The sequence below is a fragment of the Dermacentor variabilis genome, chromosome 1 (assembly GCF_050947875.1).
Source record: "Dermacentor variabilis isolate Ectoservices chromosome 1, ASM5094787v1, whole genome shotgun sequence".
In the NCBI taxonomy this organism is placed as follows: domain Eukaryota; kingdom Metazoa; phylum Arthropoda; class Arachnida; order Ixodida; family Ixodidae; genus Dermacentor; species Dermacentor variabilis.
Window position 1 is genome coordinate 141,630,916 of NC_134568.1, and position 27,224 is coordinate 141,658,139.

Consider the following 27,224-nt stretch of genomic DNA (forward strand, 5'->3'; position numbering starts at 1 on the left):
CATCTTTGTCGATCATCGAGCCTATTGGGCAGCAACCTCTCGATGCGAAGAGTCGTCCAAATCAGAAGGTGTTTCCCAGGGCCACATCTCCCATTGACCTACAAACGCCAATGAAACCGTTTTCTTTTCTTTTTTTTTCCGTTTCTTTTTTACCCTCCCATGCTGAATTGACAACAACTGGTGCCGGGGGTTCTGAAAAACACGTACAGCGTCCGCGGTATGCGCGAGACGGCTGTACTCTCCACTATTCCGGGTCAGCTTCAAATGCATAGGTTGTGCGCGGTGACTAAATTGTACTTGGTCACTTGGTTGCACAATTCCTTAGCAAAATGCCGCAAATTCTGCGGAAGCTGTACGGACGTCAGCTTATACGATACGCATTCTGCCCTCGAGAAAAAGAGATGGTTCGTCGCAAGCCTCAGTGCAAAAACATACCCGTCACAATCCTCATTTTTTCATAAGACGAGCAGGTGACGCGAGGAAGTGCAACGGTAAGTTTCGGTGTGGCTCGACGGAACAAGAGGTGGGCGGGCCCCGGAACGGCAACCCACCTCGACAGCCTCTTCTATTTTTTTTTTCTTCGCCAAACGTGCACTTATAGCAATTAAAGTAGTGCCTTAAATTTGCGCGTAACTTCTTGCACACCCCGTCGCCGAACGAGTCACTTATCAAAGCGCAGCGCGCGAGGCCCTCGCCCTGCCCGTCGCCTACACAAGTAGTCGCGCCACCGTTCTATATAGGGTGGCTCGGGGATGCCTCGAGCTAGAAGTGTGCAGTCAGTTTGGAAATACTTTAACGAAGTCTTTCGAGCATCTCAGCACGACGAGAGAATCGCCTCTCTGGGCTCCAGGTTTGCACTGGCGGCGTATACGCAGCGACCGGCGCATTCTAGAACGTACAGCTTGTCATGGACGACAAGTTCGTTCAAACAGAAGCCACGGTGGGGAAGAGAGGGAAGCGACGTGACCGCGTAAGTTTGCGAAAAACGAAGCGGACAGCCCGAACGCAGTATACGGGCGGCGACAGACGGTCTCGTCGCCCGTATACACTGCGTATACGTATACACTGCGGGCGACGAGACGCTCGATCACATCGCAAGTTTTTTTGCTTTCTTTTTTTGCCCATGCATACATGGGCTCTTCGCGCTAGTTCGGTGAAAAGAAAGCAGATGATGGCCCGGGATAGCTGTGCACAGCTGCACGTCCCTTTAAAAGCGCTGAGAAAGCCCGTGCTACATAGGAGATGCGCGCGCGCAGAAGCGCGAGAAGTTTATACATCTACGCGTGCGTGGACGTCACAGAACGTGCACAGAACCGATACGGATGGCACACTATACATAAGTACAGAGAGAACGGGGTTGCAGATCTCAAATATTTGGCCAAGGAGCGCGCTCAGGCAACCCGTGCCGGTTGAAAAAGCGTACGATCCGCAGTTAGAGAGGAAGAGAGGGAAAAGCAAACTTTTCAAATGCAAACATGGTCAAATGGACGCACGGCATATATGCGCCGATGGCGGCGCGTTTTACCGATTTCCAGCCGGTCAGTTAATTCTCTTCACAGTGACTGCGCCAGAATGAGCGCCGCCGAGAGGACAAGGAGGAGGAGGAGGAGGAGGAGGAGGAAAGAAAGAAAGAAGGCGGGGATGTTAACGATAAATGCGTCTTGTTGGCTACCCTACAGTGGGGGACGGGAAAGCGGGAATAGAGAGATGAGACGGAGAGAGGAGTAGGGGGAAAGAAGGTTGCTGTGAGTTAGCGCACGCGCGCGGAGGGCCTCATCAAGTCAAAGGCGTTCACACAGGCCAGCCGCCCTCAAGAAAGAGAAAGGTGCCTTCACAGCTTTGTGGGCCGACCAGCGATGGGGACAGTCTTCAAGTATCGCCTGCACGTACCACGGCCGATCGTCCAAGAATGTCACATAGGCATATGCGGTGTTGCACTGTCCATGAGAAAGAAAGCAAGCCCGTCGTGGCGAGCAAACAGGCCCGAACGCGGTATGCTACGAGGAAGCAAGGTAGAGCCCGCGAAGGAAAAAGGAGTCAAAACAAGAGCGTTTAGCGAGACAAAGGCGGTTACCTTGGGACCAGCCTTCGCTCCAGAAATTTGCCGCACTTTCCTAGGACGCCATAATTATTTTTTTTTTCGTCTTTGAGATGCGCCCGTGAACGCGCACGTGCGTATACACAACGCTCCACATTCAGATAAAATGAGCAAACCGCACGGGCTGTCCGCGCCTGAAAGCGACATAATTTCGTGAACACCCTAATTAGTTTAATGTGACTGGCAGCGAAAAGAAACGCATGCAATAGCAGACAAAAAAGAAAGGCTTGACCTTACTCAAGGAATAAGCATCAAGAACGAGGAGGATTTTGCAGCAAACTTTAACGTTGAAGCGAGACTTACCTCCCATACACAAACGGACACAAAGAAATGGCTGAGAGCACGCACTGACGGTGGCTTCGACAATGATCTGAAAACTGCAAAACATAGCAATAAGGTCAACCTCCGACAGCCAAATGTAACTATATGCTGTCGACTAAACAATGTTAAATTTAAGATGCATGGCGCCGGTTTGCGGCTTGCATCCTGATCGATCAGGCTACAACGTGCCCCCGGCCGGAAATGCTCGTTTGTGCCATTGCTAATACAATGCATTGTTGCACCGCAATATTCACTCATTTTCTTTCCTCTCCCCACCTTAGCACTCAACTAGTGCACATAAATTTAAACAAGATAGCCCTCGAAAACAGTAACTGGAAGGCCGTCGTTCGTGCCATCATCGTCCGTGGGGCAGCGCGAGACTGACCGACAAAAATAACGCGTATACAAGGCCGAACGGGCACACAATCTGGCAGCTTGCGAGCCATCCCAGCGCACCATGCCGCGTCGGCCAGCCCACTATGTATATACCTCCTCGACACGACGCCCTGAAACGAATCTGCTAAACGTTCCGACTCGCGAGTAAATTTCCGCATCACACGAACTATAAATTGAGGGTGAGTTAACATACCGAAGCTGCACTATGAGAGACGCCGCATTAGATTCGATCACTCTCTAACGTGTACACCCAAAGCATGGCATATATGCACGAGTTTATGTATTCAGCCCCCATCGAGATATACGCCCCCGCCACCCCTCCGCGGCCGGAAAGCGAGTTCGCGATCTGACACTCAACAGCAGAATGGCTTTATTGTTTTCGTGTCGCCTAGTGGTCGTACTTTTTACATTATAGTTGAACTACACGTAAAAGAAAGCAGCCGGCCCCCCATATATATATATATATATATATATATATATATATATATATATATATATATATATATATATATATATATATATATATATATATATATATATATATATATGCTTGAATTTTATTTTTATAATGAATGAAATCGTAATTAGGCTGGCTTCAGAGGCAGCAACTGAAGTGGGAGGTAAGGCACCAAGGCAACCAGTAGGCAGCTCTCCCGAGTAACAGAGGACCTAATAAAGAAGCGACAAAGAATGAAAGTGTCCAGCTCAAGAGATAAGATAGAATTCACGGAACTGTCAAAACTGATCAACAAGGAGAAAATACGGGATATTCGAAATTATAACGGGAGAAAGGCTGAGGAAGCCGTAAAAAATGGACGCAGCATGACATCAGTGAGAAGGAAACTTTGCATAGGACAAAGGGAGATGTATGCACTTAAAGATAAGCAAGGTAATATCATCAGCAATCTTGAAAGTATAGTACAAGCAGCGGAAGAAGTTTATACTGACGTGTACAGCGCCCAGAGGAGCCACGATACCTCCATTTGAAGCACTACTGAACAGGTTGCGGAGACTCCTTCTATACCTAGCGATGAGATTAGAAGGGCTTTGCAATTCATGAAACGGGGAAAAGCGGCAGGAGAAGATGGAATAACAGTCCATTTAATCAAAGGTAGAGGAGACATAATGCTTGAAAAACTGGCGACTCTCTATACGAAGTGTCAGTTTCAGTTTCAGTTTATTATTCGTTCGTAACAATTTGTTACAAAAAATGGTATACAGACAAGGGTCCCAAAGTCAGAGACTGCACCGGGACCCTTGGATTAGAAGTTATATAAAAAAAATAAAGCGGAATACAGAGCAGAGAAACAAGTTATGAAATAAGCAAAATATAACCAAGAAATTGAGTGACGACACACATAAAAGAGTGTCTATAGTGTCTATCGACTTCAAGGGTCCCAGAGAACTGGAAGAATGCAAACATTATGCTAATCTACAAATGAGGGAGACGTTAAAGAATTCAAAAATTATAAGCCCATTAGCTTATTCCCAGTAATAAATAAAATATTCACCAAGATAATTTCCGATAGAATAAGGGTAACACTGGAGTTGGGTCAACCAAGGGAACAGGCTGCCTTCAGGAAGGGATAGTCTACAATTGATCACATCCATGTCATTAATCAGGCAATCATTAATCAGAAATCCGCATCGTACAATCAGCCTCTCTATATGGCTTTCATAGACTACGAAAATTAATTTGATTCAGTAGAAACAGCAGCAGACATAGAGGTGTTACGTAATCAAGGATTACAGGCCGCTTACGTAAATATCTTGAAAAATATCTACAGAGATGCCACAGCTACCTTAATTCTCCACAAGAAAAGTAGGAAGATGCCTATAAAGAAAGGTGTCAGACAAGGAGACACAATCTCTGCAATGCTATTCACTGCGTGCTTGGAAGAAGTATTCGAGCTATTAAACTGGGAAGGCTTAGGAGTAAGGATCGACGGCGAATATCTCAGCAACCTTCGGTTTGCAGATGACATTGCCCTGTTCAGCTAGACTGGAGACGAGTTACAACAAATGATTGAGGACCCTAACAGAGTGAGTGTAAGAGTAGGGTTGAAGATTAAGAAGCAGAAGAGAAAGATAATGATGAATAGCCGGGCAAGGGAACAAGAGTTTAGGATCGCCAGTCAGCCTCTATAGAGTCTTTGAAGGAGTACGTTTACCTAGGTCAATTATTCACATGGAACCATCGTCATGAGAAGGAAATTTACAGAATAATAAAAATGGGTTGGAGCGTATACGGCAGACATTGTCAGCTCCTGATTGGAAGCTTACCATTATCATCGAAAAGGAAGGTGTACAGTCAGTGCATTTTACCGGTGCTGGCATATGGGGCAGAAACTTGGAGACTGAGAAAGAAGCTTGAGAACATGTTTAGGACGGGGCAAAGAGCGATGGAACGAAGAATACTAGGCATAACGTTAAGAGTCAGAAAGAGACCGGTTTGGATCAGAAAGCAAACGGCTATAGCCAATATTCTATAATTGATAGTAAGTAAAAGAAATGGACCTGGGCAGGTCATGTAATGCGTAGGTTAGATAACCGGTGGACCATTAGGGTTACAGAATGGGTACCAAAAGAAGGGAAGCGCAATCGAGGATGGCAAAAGACTACGTGGAGCGATGAAATTAGCAAATTCGCGGGCGCTAGTTGGAATCGGTTGGCGCAGGACAGGGGTAATTGGAGATCGCAGGGAGCTCCTTCGTCCTGCTGTGGACATAACATAGGCTGGTGATATATAAAAATATAAATGAATAAATAAATAAATATAAATTATGTTCAAACTAAAACTATATATATATATATATATATATATATATATATATAGTGCAGTTCCGCTCTCGTGCGAAACGGGAAGCGGTGATTGAAAAGGCCAGGAAGAATCGAATTTTAACCTCTGATTTGGTTACCAGAGTGCTGATGGTTCCAGTTCTCCCCCGGTATTTATTAATGAACACCTTTGCCCTGCCTTGAAGAAACTTCTTGGACAAGTTGTTGAGCGAAAGAAGGAAAAAGCATGGAAGTACGCGTGGACAAAGGGCGGCAAAATTTGCGCGCGCAAAACAGACACTTCGAATGTACTGCGAATATCTTGCGTTGCGGACATCGATAAGATGAAATGAGGATCCAGGAATCCGAGCACTTTTCCAATCGCCATTCACATCGATGGCTAGTAAATCGCTGAGTCCTGCGGATGTCACTAAAATTTATCGTAAGAAGCCGTGCACATCTTTATTCCTGTTAAACACTCAGTCAGCGCGCAGTAAGTCTGATGAGCTGTGTTCCTTGCTTTCATGTTTTGGCTTTCCATTTGATGCTATTATGCTTTGTAAAACATGGTACCGACCCGAACACGAAGTAATACAGATACCGGGTTACACAAGACACTACTTAAATCGCTCAGTCAAGAACGGTGGAGGAGTACTTTTCATGGCGAGAGACAGTTTTCAGTGTGGTAAAATCGACGACTTTACGGCGGTCACACCGGACTTTGAAATTTTGACTGTCATTCATGACAAAAGCATATTTTCTGTTTTATATCGCCTTCCAGGCGGAAATGTGGCAAAGTTTTTTACATATATGGAAAACTTCTTATCCTGAATAAATGAAAACAGTTATGAACTCGTTCTGGGCGGTGATATAAATATTAACATGTTGAACGAAACACAGCTACGTACTAATTTCACTCGACTATTAGAAGCTAATGTATATTTTAACTCAATTACTGCTCCAAGTCGCCTTAGCAACGGCTGTGAAAGTTTGCTTGATATTTTTATTACAAACATTGAATCTCGAACTATTAACTCCGGAGTAATCAGCGCTCATATCAGTGATCATTTGCCAGCATTTCTTCTCTTGGAATCGTATGTCTCGGCTAAAGAACCGAAGCAGTGTCCCTCACTGACTAATCAAGATATTAATCCGTCTACACTTGAGGAGTTCCGCACAAAATTATAAAAAATAAATTGGCTCGAGGTGTACAATCAGTCTAACGTAGATGCCGCGTACGAGTCATTTCTGCGTCTTTTTAAAAAGGCTTACTTGGAGTCTTTTAATCCTAAAACACTGAAGCCTAGAAAAGCTAGAAAACCTTGGATATCCAATGCACTTCTGAAACTAATCAAACAAAAAGATGCTCTATTCAAACATTTTTTGGACACAAGAGACACATGCCATATATCCGAATTTAAGAAATTTCGAAATAAGTTAACTGCTACTCTCAGACAAGCCAAGAAAGATTACCTTCATAGGTTGTTTAATCCTGAAGCTATAAAGCGAACGGATATCGCGTGGAGCAACCTTAGCAAAGTGCTTAAGACGTCAGCATTCAGAGGGCGTACGAGAATTGATAATTAACGGGGAACGTTCATCAGGCGCGCATTTAGCAAACGCTTTTAATAATTATCTTGTGTCCCTTGCAAGCAGTTTGCACGATCCACGCTCCGCAGAGTACCTCAATTCCAGAAATTGTGACAGTGCTTTTTTACTTCCAACTAGCGCCGAAGAAATTTATCTCACGTTCTCCGCTGTGCGAAATAGTAAAAGCTGCGATATCGATGACCTGCAAATATGCCCCGTAAAACACGTTTTGGATCCGATATGCCCAGTTCTTGAGCATGTGTATAATTTGTGCTTTGTAAACGGTATATTTCCCAAGCGCATGCAGCTCGCAAAAGGTTACAGTGCTCTTCAAAGCCGGTGACTTTTTTAAAAACAACCTGTCTAACTACAGACCAATATCCATTTTGCCTGTATTTTCAAAATGCCTAGAAAAATTAATAACACTGAGAATGACCGCTTTCTGCGAAAAACACAATATTATTACCGACTGTCAGTTCGGTTTCCGAAAGGGTCGCTCGACAGAGTTACCTCTACTAACACAAAAGGAACTAATACTACAAGCATTTGAGCAAAATTTAGTGACAATAGGCGTTTTCATCAATTTTTCAAAGGCCTTTTGACACAATTAACCACACCACTCTGCTAACAAAACTTGAAATTTACGGTTTCAGGGGCCCATTCCTTGGCTTAATCAAAAGCTATCTGCAATTCAGGTGTCAGAGGATTTCATTAAATAACTGTATTTCCGATAACTTACCCACTCATTCTGGAGGAAGCATTCTTGGACCTTTGTTATTTAATATTTACGTAAACGACAATGAATATTGACACCACTGCCCGATTCATCATATACGCTGATGACACTAGTCTGTTCTTTACATCTGGTTATGAAAGGGACCTGTTGGCTCTTGCGAACGTTGCTTTAAGTGAACTTAATCGATGGAGTTCATTGAATTCACTGTCGATAAATAAAAACAAGACAAAGGCTTTTTCAACCTAAAAACAAAAATGTCCATATTGACAGCCATTTGCAAATGGGTTCCTCGATTATCAACTTTGTGCCATCCATTAAATGCCTCGGGGTCGTATTTCAAGAAAACTTACTTTGGAATCTTTATACAGACTCAGTTGCTAACAAAATCGCTCGTGTTGTGGGAATACTAACGAAACTTCGATTTTTTCTTCCCTTGAGCGTCAAAAAACGGCTTTATAACTGTCTCTTCCTGTCCTATATGAACATCTAACATCACAAAACTTCTTCTATTGCAGAAGAAAGCAGTGCGCGCTATCGCCAATTCTTCATATGACGCTCATACGCAGTCTCTTTTAGCCGCCCTTAATTTACAACCGGTCACCTCCATATATCGTAGCATTTTACTCAAGCGTTTCACTACTGCGAAAAAATAGAACACGAAATTTTTCGAGCATTTATCTCTATTGACAATGAATTCTAACATTTACAACACACTTCACAGAGAAACATGGTACGTTCCTAAAGCGCGCACTAACTACGGTCAACAAATGTTACGCCACGCACTGCCATCTTTGTTAAACTCATTAGAAACTCAATAGACAGCTATCTCTCCTTTTAATGGGCTCATTGTGGATTCCTTTTTTTGCTCTGGTATACACTGACGCCATGAATGCTTAACGAATTTTCTCTGCTTGTAAATAACTTATTATTCATAGATGTGAATTTCAAGGCTGTATTATTTGTGTCATTTTATACTATTCGCTTTCTGCAATATAATTTCTTGCAGTATCCTATTGTTGATTTTTTTATCCGTATGCATTCCTGTTATACAACGTTCACTAATGTTCACTTTTTTCTCATTTGTCCATTGCTGTATGTTTGTTTTCTTTTTATTGTGCACAGTGCCATTTCTGTAGCAATATGCCAGGCGAAATTCTCCTGTCCACGAATTACTTGCCTTGCACTCCTCCATCTGACGTCTTCGACCTATTGAACGGGTCTACGCCCGTTGATCCTTTAACTCATATTCTTCTCAAGCTGTGCGCTGGCGTACGCACATAAGGCATAAAGAGCACACAGCGTGTCCAGGGCCTAGACCCTTCCAGCCTGCCAGTATATTTTCCGTTTGCACTACTCTGCATGCAGAGGGGTAAGAGGTGAAGGGAAAGAAAAGACGGGATAGGTGATGATGACGACAGAGTGGAGCGTTACCGAGGTAACCGTCGAGCAAACGCTCTATACGGGCACTTTTACACGCCCGCGCTGAGGCAATAGATATGTAGCCTCGAAAATTAACACAGAGGTCCGCGTGGCCCAGCGAAGGTGACCGCCACAGGGGCTGACAGAATCAGGCGCGCATAATCGTGCACGCACTCCCTGCCACTGTATAAACCGCACAGTGGATGCACGCGCCGCGTGAGGGCGCCTCATCGTGCGATCGCCGCCAGCATTTACTCGTGAGTGGTTGCGCATAGCAAACATGTCAGCGCGCGCGCGCCAACGCGCAGCAAAAGGCCGCTCCGGGCGCGTTGTGACCCGATCTTCCCACTCAGATCTGCGCGAACTCGGGAGAAGGAATGCACGCAAGGTCTACAGACAGAAGCGAGTACTCGCCCCGCCAAGTGGCTCCGAGAAGGCTCGCTCGGCGCAGCGCTCGTTCGTCACGGCCCTCCCTAAAGAGACGGCGAGCGAAAGACCGCTGCTTGCGCGTCTGATTTATCGCAGGACCTCCCTTCGGGACACATGTCGGGTGCCTGGAAGGCTCCTTCCTTGTCAGAGGCCACGTTGCCCCCCTTCCTCCGTTCCACAGCAGCGGGCACGTGCGCGCGAGGCGCTCTCGAAAGCGCGCGGCGCGCATACGCCACAGGAAATCGGAAGAGCGCGTCACGCCGCGCGAGCCCAAAGAAAGAAGTAATCAGGACCCGGCGGTCTGATATTAATGGTCCGCACAAAGAGAGGCGATTCTGGCCGCGCGTCACCGACGCCGCGCGCGGCCGCTCCGAGCGAAGCGGCGGCAGAAGCGAGCGAGAGATGAATGGGCGCAAGGAGGACGGGAACACGGCGGATTGGGCGCGCGCGGTGCCGTGCCGACGACGCTGTTGCTATAGCTACGCGCGCTCGAGTGCGCTGGCAGTGCCCGCGGCGCGCATACCGAGCGCAGTGCGAACGTGGCAGTGCAGCTACAGCGGGTCGAATAGAGGGCAACTGCTGCCAAAAACAGCGATGGGCTGGCCCAACGAAGAAAGGACGGATAACGAATACGATGACAGCGGTGACACGAAGGTTAGAACGTGGCTGACCCTGGGCTGAACCCGGTGTGGAGGCAAATGGAGCCTTCTCTTCTGGACACTTTTGCCAAATGGAACGTGATTTGTTGTTGCTTATGCGAACCTTATTTTCCGAAACCTCCCGGACTTCCCTGGCCGTGGCTGCTGGCTGGGCGATGCGACTGTTGTCCTGCCGGACAGCTCGCACGCAGCACCGCACTGTACCAACTTCACTATACCATTACAGGTGTTCAGGCTGCACGCTGACCTCGTTTTCTACGGAATTACTCAGTGGTAAAACAAATACCTCGATATCTTCATGCAACAAATACACGTCATCAAGAGCATAATTCCTTTAATAAGGCAGACCTTTTATAACCTTTCTATGCTTACATTCCTATAACCATTAGGTCACAATCCCACGTATCTATACTTCTATCCCGCCCACGCCAACTATCTCTTTGAGATGATCGCCAAGCGTTGATGACAATTTCCGTATACCATGGCACATAACCACGATGGGTGGGTTTGGCAAAGAAGCGGGCGGCACATTTGAAATAAATAAGAGCACAGGAAAAAACACAAGCACACGATAAGAGTTGTCACTTTACGCAGCATGTAGGGGCGCGCAAGAGCATGTGTGCGCGCCAGTTTACGCCAAAGACGCGCAGCAATGAAATGGGCAAATGTATAGGATTTCATTAACCACTTCGCGAAAGCTTCGCTTCACACAGATTGCAAAATGTGCGTTGGATCTGACGCATAACTCTTTTTAGAATAAATCAGAATACCTGCCAAGCCTCCGAGCGCGCTATGATTACCACAAGACGCGCTGTTGTCGAACAGCGACCCAGAAGCAATAACCGCAGTTCAATTTGTAATATTGATGTTTAGCTCTATTATATACTTATAATGAAGAAAATCATCTTTTTTTACTTTGCCCGCAGGTTTCGGCAGTTCGAAACCTGCGGTGGTATATACATGCTATAGGAAAAAGTGTGCATGTTAAAGAGAGGGGGAGGAGGAATGTGCCAGCTTCAGTGGACTAAGTTTTAATAAGCTAATAAAACAATCATAAAAAAAGAATCAGTCATATATACCAGGTGTGGCGTGTACTAATTTATGAAGCAGAAATCCTTTGACAAACCAAACGCTCGCAAAGTCCACGTTGCAAGTTAGCCGAAATGAACCTTTGCTTTGACTTTACCTGACATCAAACAGCAAATAAGTTTTCTTTCTTTATTTTACTTAGGACGGCCGAATCTTAAATCTGTTTTGTTTTGTAATTGCTTCACATTTAAACGCCATATTATTTATACTTTAATTAGCGCCATCACGGGCTTGAAGCGGAAGAACTACCGGCGGTGCGTTCCTGGAATATACATTAAAACGACAAATATAGCACAGAGTATTATTTCTTCTGGAATCGACGGTCTACTAAAACTGGTAGGGAACGCCGTTCTTAATGCGTGATTTGTTTCCCGATACCACAGTTACCTGATGACTGACAAACCGTGGCACCAAGGGCCGACTGCTGAAACGTGTATACGCTCGTAAACAAACAGCGCAAACAACTGCCAGAAAAAACAACAACAGAAAGGCTACACACGAAAGATGCGAAGGTTGTGGGTTGGGTTCCCACCTGCGGCAAGTTCTTTTTTCATCCACTTTAATTTCCATTAATTTATCGTTTCCTTATTTCATTTATTAAGCACAAGTAACTTCCCCTATGTTGTCCTTGGTGTCAGTGTTTGTTGGCTTCTCATGATATGACTAATAAAAATCGGGCCCCCCGGTTAACCCCCTTTCTTCTCGTTGATTACACACGAAAGAGTTACAAATGCAGGACATTAAACGCAAAATCAGAAAGCCGACGCTGGCACGCATGCGAAGCCACTCAGCGCCACGTCATAAGCACACTGTGACGTCACGCAACGGCGTAAGACGTCATATGATCAACGCGCAATGTGCGGGCTCTATAGTATACCGCAGCCTCGAAGATGCAAGAGCATTACTTTAAGTCAAACTACGTTCTTCCTTCATCAAGGCGTGCTGTTGGGAAAGTTCGTGTCCGCTATAATACATGAAACGTTGAAAGACGCGAACGGACACGTACTCTAATGCTATCTTCGGCTGGTTGTTTCTGAGCACTCTGGAGCGCTCTCGCGAGCGGCGTTGTCTTCGGCTGGTTGAAAGAGGGCGCGCCCTGCGTTCAGCTGGTTCTTCTCGATTGCTCTCCTCTATCTTGGAGCGCTCTGAGGCGCTCCGAGCCCTGTCGTCGGAGCAGTCATCGAGATTGAAACGTCATCGCAGCGCTGCGTCGCTGCTGTTGGCGACGGCCCACCGTAACCTTGGCAACCTAGGCCGCTGCATGCTGGCGTCTCGACGAACGTTCGTCCCGCCGGCATGTCCGCCGGTTTTTCCGGCAGCGCCGGGAGCTTTGGATAGGCGAAACATCGGACGTTGGCAGTAGTCACGTGGTTTCGCATCAGCAATTTCCCCCTCCGAGAGCGAGTCGCACGTTCGGCTTGCGCGCTTTTCCCCTACCTTTGAGCTCGGGAAACGACCGATGTACCCGACTCTGCTTCGGGGCATACAGGCGACCAGTCGAAGATACCATAAGGCAGCACTGGGCAGTATCGAAGATACATGTATCTTAGATGCGACCTTAGATACTCTTTGGGTATCTTGTATCTGTAGCATGACGCGTCTGGCAAGACGTGTATCAGTATCGGTATTTCCGATACATTAAAGAATGTATCTTAAGATACTGCTATCGCAAAATCACCGTGCGAAACTGTAAATGTTGGCTGAACTCCGCTTTTCAAGCTGAAACTGCCGCCACTAAACCACCTGGATAAAGGCAGCGACCTTCTTTTATCTTCCCCGTTTGAAATCGCAGAATCAGCAGCAACGCTGTATTAGGAAAGCCTTCGGTTGTTGCTCGAGGCACGGTTCTCGGGCGCCGAAAGCAGTCGCGCACGGTGGCCAAGGAGGCTGAGGGTGAACACGAGCACGGGTTCGCATCCCGCGGTCGCGAGGAGCACTGCTGCGACGACGATGGTGGTGGGCATCGCGGACATACGACGGGAGGAGTGCCTAGCGGAAACGCTGCCAATGAGAGGCGAGCGCTCTTGGCGGCGAGGAGCGCAGAGTAATGGGAAACGCGCGCGTGCTCACCAGAGGCCGCGGCGGAGGCTAGGCAGACGCAAAAGACCGCGGCCAGAAGAAGATTGCTCCGCTTTAAATGACCAGTCTGTCGGAAGGAGCCGAAACAACGCCCTCCCTCCCGCAAGGTTGGTGCGACGGCAAACAAACAGAGCGACGAGAAAACGCGCTCATTCGGCCCAGGCAAAGCGTCGCAGCTTGGCGGGGTCAATGACTACTCTTTCAGCTGGCGAGCGCCCGCCCGCTTGAGCAACACACGCTCTAGCAGCCGCCGGCATTACTTCGCTAGAAACCCGGTCTGCGAAAAAGAAAGAGGGAACGCCGATTGCTTCCAGTCAGCAGAATGAACTCGACGGCCGATGCCCGCAAAACGCATGGATGCTTAAAAATTGCGGTCATAGTAAAAAAAAATAATAATAATAATAACATTGGTCATATCAAGGACGCAGTGTAACTCGGATCTTCTCTCTCTGTACAGCAATTACTGCTGCTCCATTTTTGCGCCATGGGCATTTGCCAACAATGTTCAAGATCTGCTGTGCTTATGCCTTTGCGAGATGAATTTTACACTATTTCTGGCGTCTCTCGGTGGTGTAATTTTCTTTCGTCTAATTGTCTCATACTTCGCTATCATTACTGCTTCGCCTTTCCTGTGAAATTGCAGCCTCCTTCTTTTCTTTTTTTTTTTCTCTTTTCCCCCCATTTTTACTGTGAGTCCGAGTGTAAGGCCATGACTGCTATTGATTCTGAGTTGAGTGAATCCGGCATGGCCTCATTTCGGCTACTGGGTTAATTATATATATTTATGACCTCTGCATGCAAGTGGCGTTGTTTCGATTCCTAATAAATGTTGTAAATTATTAGAAGATATTTTTTTCGTGAGTCGTTAGCACTGCTTACCGAAAAGAGAAGCAATAGTGAGACACATATAATGCCCGTGCATTTCATGCGCCGTTGATACAAGACTCTGCCTAAGGGGTCACTTAAGCCTACAGATTTTCTTTTTTTTTTTTTCGTGGTCAGAAAAGCACGCAAAGCAAATTGAACTGAGTTGAACATACGTCAACATACTCATTCTTTAGGCATAAGCTATCCATATCATCAGAAAGAACTTTTAGTTGGCTACCTCCTTCTCTCTAAAAAATGTATTAAACTTTGTCCTGTGTACATATTTAGATATATTGTGTCTGTGCATGGTAGTTACATTGGAAATTAAAAATATATATACTGAAGTGAGAAAAATTTTAAGGGAGAAGGTAGAGGCAACTCAACAGAAAGCTCAAATTATGTGGGCAGCAGAATTGTGGTAATGACAATTTAGGAGGAGAGGTGCTTCGGCGTCGCCTCCCCCCCCCCTCCCCGCCAGGAAAACTCCGGAGGGGCTCGGGCCCTGGAGCCCAGCCGCAGTCGGCGCCTATGTGATACAACTACAATGCGTGGCATATAGGTCACCGCATAAAAGACGCCGCCGCATAAAATGTGCAAACGTACCACAAAGGCGCATATTGCGGGCCCCACGCAACCCAGTTCTTGCAACTGCTAGCGGCGGCAGAGAAATCCTGGGAAGGAGTGAGCGACGCAAAAGCCAGTCATCTAAGTGACATCTAAATGATGCCATCAAGAGTGGCTGAAGAAGGGGCGATTTCGCTGGAGTCAGCGCTTCCGCGGTGTCTTCGTCAGGCCCCTCGAGGCGTAGGCCAAATGAGAAAATGTGTGCCGACCATGTTGCGCCGCGCATGAGCAGGTGACACCTGGCGGGCGCGGTAATGATAACGGTGTACGCGTGTGCGCTAAAACGTTCCTGTTACGTCTATATCGTTTCCCAACGTATACGCGTCTAGATACCTGCCTGGCGTTCACGAAAGCAGTGGCTCGTATTGTTGAATGAGTGACAATTGCAGCTTGCGATAGCTACTGCCGGCACTTGCAGGTACAGATACAGCGCGAGCAGACGTGACAGTAGGCGAGGAAGAAACCAGAACTACGTTTGCACGCACTGTACATAAAGGCAACATCCCGTCAGTCTCGCTCAACGAAATGTGTTACCGAAGATGTTTGCTTCACGACATCGACTCCGCCACTTTCAGGTTGTTCGTATACACATTGTGCCGAGTTACTCAACAGCAATATGCGTTGGGGTTGCATACCATTCCTATTCGTCTGGAACCATTTGTTGTCTTATTTACCATGCAGCACAAGATTGTTCTGTAAGAAGCTATACCAAACATAAGCAGTGCCGAATGAAGAAGGAGGCCGAAGATGGAGCCACACACTGTGGTACAGAAGCTAGATAAGCAGGGATAAAGAACCTCAGAAAGGCTGGCTTATTCCCGTTTATCCAACTTGTATAAAGCAATGCCGAGTAACGCGTACATTATAGCATTCCGTATTTTGCAGTGACAGCGCGAAATAGGAGGCGCAATAAAATACGCATTGCACCCGCTGCATCCTCTCCTGTTCCGTGCTGCAATTCCAAAAATGCTGGTTTATCAAGCCGGCGACCTTACGTGGCTTCTGAGAGCGCTTAGCGCTCACAATGAACGAACACAGCGTTATAGTCGACAAACCGTCAGCCTTGCATGAAGCGCATATATGAAAGCGACACCGTTGCGCGATAGCTGAGCGTGCAAGCCGCAACACTGTCGGTAGTATTCGCTGCCGCCCGCGATTTCTCGCCCAGCTCGTCCAACGTTGAAAGAGACAACCGTAAAATACGCGATCCTTTCGTCAGTGCACACAGGATACGCCAGACGCGCCGTAATCTAAACTACAAGAAAGCATTCAACAGTTAAAGCAGCGACAGCGAGTGATGCAAGAGAGAGGCCAACCGCCTCTAATCAGCACGCTTGTCGGTGCGCATGCGCTTTATCACGCAGAAACCTCTCGCGCCCTGCAGCGACTAATGACAACAGCGACGCGGACGGGAAGCGTACAACCAGCAAAAGTTGCTCTTTAATAAGAACTAATCTTCAACAGCTCGTGGAAGTTACACAGCCGCTTGAGTGCACTTCAGCCCCCCCCCCCCTTTTCTTTTTCCTCGTGACGACGTCCTTGAAGAATAGTTATCCGAGGGCCCCAGGCCTTGCTAAGGGAAGATGTCAACGAGTGCATCTGTGCCGTGTCGAGTCCTCACCGCTCTTGCTATACCCCGGAATCGCTTAATGGGAGGAAGAACAGGCGATATCCTGTGGGTTGAGCCGCTCGTATCAAAAAGCGCGCACATCGGTAGGTGTGCGTTGGGTGCAGCACCAGGTATCAAAGTGATCGCCGTACTCGGGAAATATCTGCATTCTGTTCACAGAAGCTTTATAAAGTTACGCTCAAACGTTCAATCTCCTCTAAACCGCTGACAAACCGAAATGCACAAGCTGAGACAGAAGACTCAGCCAAAAATCGCAACCATCATTTCACGGTCGGGACAAACAGAAATAAATGGGCGGGAAGGGGTACTTTGCTGCATTTGGCAAGCCGCGAAGGTTTGCACCCGACTACAAGAGCACTGGGAGCGCGGGAGCCATAGAAAGGTTAAACTTCCTGGAAGCCCAGCTACGAAGGCCCAAGTCGCAAGGCGCTGCCGGCGCGCTCACTTGCCTTCCCAACGGGCGACCAGACTGGTACATTCAGTTCCACGAGACACGCGTAGGCTCGGATGATATTTTTTTTGTACTTGTTGGCGTTTGCATGGCTTCCACGTTCCGCAAAATTCTATGGGGGCGATATATTATGCATGAAAGCGTGTCACCCCCACGAGACCGTATATACAGGCAGAAGCGCCGAAGCCACATAAAAATGACGGTAAACTTTCCTAGTAGCGTAACCAACGCAGATATATATATATATATATCTATATATATATATATATATATATATATATATATATATATATATATATATATATATATATATATATTCCCAGTCGCATAACCAATGCGTTGACTCCACTCCAGCTAAGCTCGAAATGCATATGTAGACGGAGCACACTAAGCAAACAAACGCGCGCGCGCGCGCATCTGCATGTTAAGCATGGCGTAGGGCCGTGCACCGTGCGCTGAAGCTGGGACGGTGCACAGCCCCGTGCCGCCGGGGGCGTGTGCTGGCGCAACCGCAGCGCGCGACGTACCGAGGAGGCCCCGTCGACGAGAACGTCGTCCGCGAAGGCGACCCTCTTGGGCGGCTGGCGCCTCGGCAGAGAGCGGCGGCCCTTATCCGCGCCGGCGGCCTTCAGCATTCCTCCGGTTGGGACTCCGCGGCGAAGCACATCACGCAGAACGCGCAGAAGAACGAGACGAGCCACGCGACGGGAGAAGCGCCTCGGCACCCACGGCTGATCCTGACGTCACACACACGGGGCGCGCAGCCGCTGGTGGCACGCTGTCTTTGGTCAGAAGGCTCGTGCCATCCGTCACTTGGTTGCTTCTGTCGTTCCTGCCGCAGCTTTTGAGTTTGTCACGGACAACACTCACGTACGCGCGCCGCTCTAAGTTGCGCGAACGCGTGGCGCGCGCCGAGGAGGCTGCCGCTGCTCACGCAACCGTGCACTCCGTCACCCGGGCCAGAGGTGACGGGGGAGACAGCACCAAGGACACGTTCTCGTTCCGCAGCCACACAAGCACCCACGACGGCGCGGGCCGGGAGGAAGAAGACACAGCGCGATGCACACACAGGGAGAATGCCGGCGCCAACGGGCTTCCTCCAACGCGCCGCAGAGGCAAACACGCACGCGCCGAGTCGACGACACCGGCGTTGGCCGCGCGTGGACGACGGCCCAGAGAGGAACGCAACGCGGTCGCGGCAGCTGCTGCACCGGTCCCCGCCGACGACGACTGACGAACTGGCTCGTCGGCGGTGGCGGCCCGCGGCGAGAACGAGGAAGCCCGAGGGGGGAGCCATCAAACGCAGCCGACGGGAAAGAGGGGCGCGCCGAGAAGGGGGGGGAGAAACTTTCGCTGCGCAGCGGCGGCCAGCGTCGATCGGCCGGCCGGGCGCGCAGGCCCCTCGCCGGCGCTCTCCTCGACCTCCACGCGCACAGCTGGCGTACACGCGCACGTGCCCTTTGTACGGGGCGCAACGCGCGGGACGTGTCCGCTGACCCGACCGACCGCGCCCAGATGGTCCGACGATGAAAACATCCAAGCTGGCACGGCGGTACACGACTCTCTGCTCCGGAACTGGCAAGAAGCGCCGGCAAGACGTGTGTCCCGACGGCGAGAGCGAACTTCGAAAATGGTCGCCGATGACGTTTTCCTCTGAATATGAACGGGACGTCGACAAAGCATTCAAGGCAAAGGTTCAATTGTATCTCATTACCGTTTTACTCGACTGAGAAGGGTGTATCTGAAACCAAGTGTCAGGGACGAAACACCACGAACTGACCGCGAGGAACTGCCACTTGCAAATGTGGTCATAGGACGACGCTAGTCTATACATACAGAAGAGAAAGTTTACGCCCGTCCATCCCAAGTCATTTGGCACGGCCTGCTCGAAGGATTCCAAGAGAGATTCTTGGTTGAGGAAGGTGAAGTCAAGATAGAACGTTACAGCGATGCGTGACATGTTAGGACATTTGCTATGCACAGTGTATACCGCTAATTACTGCGGCGGTGAGCAGACGACGCGACGCGAATGAACACACCTCGAGGGCATTCGGCATTCTTATTGGCCAAGGAGTCCTGCAGCTTCCAGAGTGCTGCAAACGACTTGGGAGATGGAGCATAGGTGACAGGCAATGCATTTAATCCCACGGCTTCCAAAATTTGCATCAGGGCCATTCTTCACAGTGCGCCCCCCCCCCCCAAAAAAAAGAAAGAACTAATGAACAGGGAGCACGTTGTAATTCTAAGTCGCCACAGCGAAGGAAAGTTAAAAGGAAAACGCTGAGTCATAGGCACGCTGCCATTTGTCTTAACGACTAATTACACCAATGCCGTACAACGAACCAAAATAACTGTTAGCATACTCCGAAAATGGCAAGGACGAGGTTATCAATTACAGCGTCCATTTCATTTTTAGAGAGCAGCCGCTAGCTGCATTCCAGCCAATGGAAACGACAGCAACATAGCGGAGCCCGTCAGAAGCACTCTTCATTTAACTGCAGCAGATGAATGCAAAAGGTTGAAGAAAAAAATAGAAAGAAGGAAAAGAATAAGCAACGCAGGTGGTAGAATAACAACCTATTTTCTGGCGCTCTTGGAACGCGCGGCCCCGTAGCTGGTCAACAAAACCGGGCAATATACTGGAGCCAAAGTGGTGGGAACGAAAGCAAAGAATGGATGAAGTAAAAAGAAAGAAAGACTCGCTATCCTCTAACGTTCTCATTTCCTCCCTTCGTCCTCAAAAGTAAGTTACAGAGGAACTCGGCAGCCTCGGCAGTCTCGGCTAGATAGGAGCGGCAGCCTCCATGTATTCTTGCTTTATTCGAAGCCGGACAACAAATGAAGTCGAAAAGGAACCGACGGATGGCGCGCTGTACACAGAGGAACAAATAAATAAATAAATAAATAAATAAATAAATAAATAAATAAATAAGAAGCCACCGCCCATCGCAACGTCGAGGGTGTGCTGCCTTCTCCCTTCTGCAGAACGCATTGCCTTATCGGATAAGGAGCGCGGGCCGGCGACTCTGCCCTCGAGATAGGCGGAAGAAAAAATAAATAAAACAGCACGCAGGACCCAATCGGCGAAGAGGGAATGAGTGTGGTGGCCAAGCCGAGTCGTTCCACATCGAGCATCCCCGTGCGCTAGGTTAGGTAGCCCGTCGCGCCACTCGACAGCGAGGAGGGGGGGGGGGGGGGTTTACGAGAGCCGCCTGCGTACGTGATCAGCGCAGTGAACGAGGAGGCACAGAGCGGAAAGGCAAGGAGACACATTTGCTGCTCGCCCCTTTCCCTCCCGACCAACCTTACGTGCGTGTGCACCTATAGACTACCACCTGCTGGGCATATACCACAAAGACGCGTATCGCAGCCACATCGTTTCTCGCACATGCAGGGTACTGGAGCAGAGGTCACTGGACCAGCAGCTTCCAGAGCGATTTCTGAACGGCTCTCGGAACGGGCTCGACGTATGCAGCGCAGGTGAGGCGCGCGGAAACGAGGTTTGCGCCGCAGTACAGTACAGCAGTAGTGGTTGGTTCTTTATTTAATAGTCGAAACAGAAAGAAAGGAAATTGGCTGCTGAGCGCGCTGCAGCTGTCGAGCTTAGGCGACTGGGTAGTCACTGGGCACCTAAATAGCGTTAAGAAAATAGAGAAAAGAGAATAGCAGATGGGATAGGGCACTACAGGAGGAATCTATATATTGTTAAGAATGGCCAGCTGCAGTGCAAGTTTTGCCAACCTGTTGCGACTGTGGAGGCAACATTCCGGGAGCGTCGCCGTACACCTCTAGCCACGGCGTGACTAAGTCGACTGTGTGTGAACAACAATATGTGCGTCCTCGACTCTCCGTCGCTGGAGCCGAGTTTGACGAAGTCGCCATTGTAACTAAACGGGCTCGGCGGACCAACTATTGTTACTGAGCCGCGGGAACGTCTACTGACACCCCTTCCCACGCGCCGACCAAGACGCCAGACAATGGGCGGCCGGCGGGCGCGCTGCAGTTCGGGGAATAAATGCCCCTACGGTGCTTCGTCTCCCCTACGGTGCCTGGTCAACTCGCCTACGGTGCTTGGACGGCCGTTTTCGTCACCTGGGTATCGGGAGAGGACCGAGTGTTTAAAAACCGCTGTTGTGCGGCTGCTCAGGACACTCTCTTTCAAGCAGTCATGTTAGACTGATGTACTTTCTCAAACAGTCATGTTAGACTGATATAAATACTGTAAATAAACCCATATTCCTCGTTCTCGATGAGAAGCAGTCCTTCACTTCATCAACGTCCTCAGCGTGGGTAAGTTGGACGACGGCATGAGCCAGCTACCTTCTAATTCATGCCCGACTCCAATCTTGACAACGGATCACGAGCGATGGGATTGAACCCCCAATCATAACAATATGCAGTTATTTACAAGTATAGTGACTACGTAAGCATTTTACCCATAGTTCGCTTGTCATGTCACTTCACTAAACGTCTGTTGCGCAGCTCCGAACGCAAGCGAGCTGTAACCGTTGCTTTGACATGTGTTCACCGCTGTGCCGCGGCGACCTCTCGAATTTTTCGTTATTACTGAATTTATTTATTTATTTATTTATTTACCGTGCCTTACTCTCAGGAACTTATACAAATGGTCAAGCTATGGCACACAACCTCCGTGTGGATGGCGCGGCAAACGTACGGAGTTCTTCGGCTGGCACGGGGGTTCGTTTCAGTGGGATGTTTAAGCAGTGTTTCTACTAGAAGAGCGCCAAATTACGATAACTATTACTAGTGTTGGAGACATAAAGACATAAGCTTATAGAAATTGTCGTTTCTTTTGGTTATTTGTTAATGGACTTCTCCTTGTTAAAAAAGTCGCAGTTTCGCCCGAAAGGCGAAGCATCTATTGCGATAGCAAACTAGTAGACGTACGAAGTAAGTATGGTAATTTTATCGTACGTATAAACTAGGAAACATTAGCTTACTAATTGAATCAACAAGCATAGTGTCAGCGCGCACAGGCAAACATGAACACATCACACTCACAATGATGACCGCGGCCATACAATGTCAAAACGCTGGCGTGAGCAAGCGCGGCAGCAGCAGCGGGAGAAGTGGCCTTCTCGCTGTCTATCGCTTCAATGCAAAACAGCGGCAAGAAAACAGCACGCACTAATTAAGGTATGAGCCGTCTGCAGATCACTTTCAAGATACGGCGCTCACGACCGCGCGCCGTCGCGCAAAGTACGCACTATGCTATTCTTATCATGCACCACACACGGCCGCCTGATCGCGTTGATAATGTGGGCAGACCGTAGCTCTGACCAGTGGCCAAGCGCGAAAAGCGTGAAAAAGCATAGAATCGGAAAAGGCATCGCTACAAAATACCGGCCCCTTGGCCACTGGTCAGAGCGACGGTCTGCCCACATTATCAACGCGATCAGGCGGCCGTGTGTGGTGCATGATAAGAATGGCATAGAATAAGGCATAAGGCATCGCTACAAAATAGCGGGCCAGGGCCGGTATTTTGTAGCCACTCCCCCCCCCCCCCCCCCCCCCCCACGGCCTTTCGCGCAACGGAAGACGGCGCGTCTGCTTTCCGCCTCGCGCGCGCCAGATTGCGCCGCGATCGTCCGCTGCCCTCGCCTGCTTTCACTCGCACCCACATTACACGGAGCGGCGGCGGTGTTATCGCCCTTAGAGATAGACATTACACGCCAGATCACGGCGACGGCAAAAATGCGCCTGGCGTGTCCATATAAATGCAATCGCCATAAAAACAAAAGGGGGGGGGGCTATAGTAAATGCAAGTGGCTCGGAAATCACTAATTAACTAAATTACTACTTGCTCGTAAACGCCATTAATTCATACGGTTTGTTGCAAAACAACATCGGGGCTATGAGAGAAGCAGTAGCGGAGAGCTTTGACACCCTGGACTTCCTTGGCGTGCAGTCCAATATTTAGGTACGCGATGTTTAAAATAAATGAATAAATAACCGCAGGCGACACTTCAGATTTTCACGGCTCTCGAACACCCGTGAATGGCTGGCTTCTTGGTTTACTCGCCAAACTCCGAATATTGGAGCAACCGGGTGAACAGGAAGTTGACTGGGCAACGCTGGAACGAGCACGCCACGTCGAGGGATGTGTTGTTCAGGAGGCCTCTGTTTTTCTTTTCGTTTTTCTGTTCGGCGGCGAAATGAGAAAATGACTTTGTTTTTCTGTATTTTCCTCTCCTTTCGCCCCCCTTAACAGTTCACAGACATTAAGCGGCGCCGAAACGAAGCGACGAGTATCTACATGTGCCGCGGGCAGCAGGACGATGAACGCAAATAGGCGCATATAATGAACATATATATATATATATATATATATATATATATATATATTTAAACGGAGTAGGTGAACGACAAGCGCCGGACCATGAAGGCGCATGCTCCTATAATCCCTGGAGTAGACGGGCAGGCTCCAGCGCTTCGTGGCTGCTTCGCAAACGACTCACCGAAAGTATATAAGTACGCCATCGCACGGCGCAGAAAGCTTAAAACGAGACAAGCTAAAAGGCGCAGAAAGAAAGGAAGAAAAAGAACGAAAAATAGAAAGACCTCCAACGGGCGCCACTCTCGAAAACTAGGTTTCGTTTTTCTGAACCTCCTCCTTTTTTCGCCGCGCTCTTAACGAAGCTCCACATAATAGGGACACTGTAGTGGATCGCGACCGCTTCCTCGCTTTGAACAGCGGCGCCAGCTTGCACCATCGACGGCATCAAGCACAAGGGGCGAGAGATCTTGCGAACGCGCGCTCCCTGCAGCAGCTTGCTTCGCTTACCACTCTTTAGAAGGTGATAATGTAGTGTTTAATGGCGCAAGGGCCATATGTAGCAAGCCAGTAAAAAGTCAGGCGACCGTGACAGACGCGTAATCCATTTTATTATTATTACTATTATTATTATTATTATTATTATTATTATTATTATTATTATTATTATTATTTCACTTCTTGCGAATGGGGAGTGCTGTCCACACATCACGTACCTAAGGTTAGGACGTTACTTACTCTATAGTCCGTTTATTCGCCACTAGAAGAGTAATAAAAAATTAAGAAAATTAGAAATATACCTCAGTAATAGGGATGCTGGCAACACCGTTATAGCAAACACTTACGTGCTTACGTTACAATGCGCAGATTCCCAAACGCCTCGTTAACCACTCTTTCATTCCTGCAATTTCTTTTTTCTTTCTCTCGAGATATTCTCGAGATACTGGCAATTATTATTCGTTTCAACTGTGCCGTGTTTTACTGCAAGAAGTAACTAACGGTTAGAGCCGTTTCAACTATAGACGGTCACCAAAACTTCGTACCTTTATTTCGCCCCGTGGCTGCCATATACTTTCGAGCAGATGCCATTGGGACTAACGTCTGACACAAAATAACGCCGTAAGGCGCTTGTGATGCCTCTGCCTACGCATGCTGTACGACACAGTTAATCCACATTTATGAAGACGAATGCGCAAGGACGCAGAACTATGTGACAAGCGCGAGCCAGGGCTCAAGAAAAATACTAAAACGCAGTTATTATTTACAAGTTATCAATCTGAAACAGCAAGCTTCTCCTCTGTTATTCTGAGTATACGTTACATCCTACACACTGCGTATGAGATCTCTTTCCGCGGCACCTACGATATACACACGTATACCGAAGCGCTAGCGCCAAATAATATGCTTTTCTCGTGCACGCGCATTGCAGGATTATTGGGAGCATTGTAGCGGTATCTCAAATCGACAGGTCTTGGCAGCCGTTTGTAGACTCGGTGCGCACCTTGAAATGTGCGCGAAACTGGGCTCGCTCGCTCTTCACAAGACCGTTTCATCGGGCGAGGAGGATAGGGCGCGCGGAGAGTTTTTCCTCCTCTCTGGCTTGGGCGATCCGGCGCGGCGCTGCTTGAAAGTATTGCTGTCGCGTGCTGCGGAACGATTTCGAGATGTTTTAGACCTTACTTTGTGAACTTTACGCCATGTTCGTTCATATAAGGTCGTCAGGGAAGCCTTTCGGTGCATCAGTAACTATACTGTAGGCAGAAATATGTCTTGGGGCGCAAAAATGTGACGCGCATAATCAGCCGCGATGTACGCGCATTATCAGTCGCGGTGCGTGTTTGTTTACTATTTTGATTATATCGATTTTAATTCAACAAAGAAAGCCGGCGTGTCTGCATTACCAGCATTGAATGGTAAATCAGCTCACTGTCTGATCGATTGGCGTAGGGAGTAAAAGACAAAACATAAGGGTGCATGCTCGTGCACGGCTAACCTAAGGCAACCACGAACCATCTGAGCGGCAGGCTTTATCTATTATTTGTGATACAATGGCATCGTTCTCACGCATTTCAAGTCTAGTATGCTTCAAATTACCATATGTCTTGCTGCATGAGGCCCATGGCGCTGCTCAACACAGCGATCACTGCGGTTGGTGAGCCAGCACGATACATATATAAGCTGTGTGCTTCGGCATTGCCTTTTTTGGCCTGTATACAGCCATAATATATGAGAGGGTTCGCATAAAAAGTATGCGATGGCTATTTTTCAGCGCAAGATTTTCGTAATACGTGTGAGCGCGTCGTCTAGAGAACTGAACGAACACAACCGAAAAAAAAAATCGGTTACCATCCTCTTTCTCTAAAAAGCAAGAGAAAACGGGCTAATGCCGCACAACGTTTATAAATATATAACCGCTGATGCCGTATGCTTGGACCATGCGCTATATAGAACAACGATATCTATAATCCAGCACCTACTACTGCTTAGGACGCTCGCGCAGTTCGTAAATAGTCGCTTTGCTGGACAAGTTTAATTCAGACTATAAGGTATGCTGCTATTACTAGCCAAAACTATTTTATTCATAGGTGGAAACCTCATCCATCCAACCAAGTAGTCACGCAATGTAACCTGCAGCGAACAGTTTGAACGCTTGTCAAAGTATAACAGCACAGCTCCAATCGTAGCAGAGCGGTACCCACGCTGTTACGATCGCCGCGTATGTTTCATGGCTCATAAACCGCAGCTTAGAAATAGAGGATAATACAGCAATAAGGTCACATTAGTGATTGGAACATTCGGAAATACACAACTGATCTCCGAGGCTGATTGTAGGCTCAAATATGCGCGCACACATCGCGCTGCGTGTTTCGTCCACCTCAACGCCAGCAAAAATTCCGGCCATGACGCCTTAAACCACTTCAGCACGTCTCACAGAACCGTTTACCACGTAGAAGACGCATGTCATACTAAACAGACCGCACGACCGCGAAAACAAACGCCAGAACCTACCGCCGAGCATATACCTGCCATGCAAAAGACCGCTTTCACCCAAGCAAGTATGACGCTGCTCATAGGCGGCGCCACTGCGTTCACAATATGGCGGCGCCTACGAAAAAACGGTCTATATCCCCTTTCCCCAAAGGTCTCTCTCTCTCTTGCACGCGCACTATGACACGAAACACCAGCGTACACGCTCTCAACTTATACACCATGTTATACGCCGTTTTTTCACGGGCGCCACCACATTGCTTACACATTGCTACGCAGTGGCGCCATCTATGGGCAGTCAGCATGCTGGCTTGGGCAAGCGCTCCGCTTTGCATGGCAGGTATACGCTCGGCGCTAGTTTCTGGCGTTTGTTTTCGCGCTCGTGTGGTCTATTTAGTATGACGTGGCGTCTTCTACGTGAAAAAACGGTTCTGTGAGACCTACTGAAGCGGTTTAAGTCGGTATGGCAGGACTTTCTGCTGGCTTTGAGGCGGACGGAGCACGCAGCGCGATGTGCGCGCGCATGTTTGGGCCTACAATCAGTCTCGGAGATCAACTCTGTATTTCTGAATGTTCCATTCACTAATGTGACCTTATTGCAGTATTATACTCTAGTTCTAAGCTGCGCTTCAGGAGCAATGAAACATACGCGACAATCGTAACAGCGTGGGTACCATTCTGCTACGATATAGGAGCTGTGCTGCTATACTTTGACAAGCGTTCAAACTGTTAGCTGCGGATAACATTGCGTGGCTACTTGGTTCGGTGGATGAGG

At 48.3% G+C, this 27,224-nt stretch overlaps 1 protein-coding gene across 4 annotated transcripts in view; it reads right to left on the bottom strand.

Moving 5' to 3' along the window:
- The window catches only part of LOC142585550 (uncharacterized), a 399,003-nt gene that overhangs the window by 182,546 nt on the left and 189,233 nt on the right, over positions 1–27,224 (bottom strand). The window contains exon 3 of one of the 4 annotated variants that reach the window (XM_075696391.1): positions 2,402–2,468. The exons of 1 other annotated variant lie outside the window; for it this stretch is intronic. In XM_075696391.1, coding sequence (XP_075552506.1) covers positions 2,402–2,468 — 67 coding nt within the window. Of the gene's footprint in view, positions 1–2,401; positions 2,476–17,693; positions 18,398–27,224 lie in introns of those variants that run through there. 2 more of the 4 variants (XM_075696442.1, XM_075696406.1) reach the window with 2 other exon arrangements.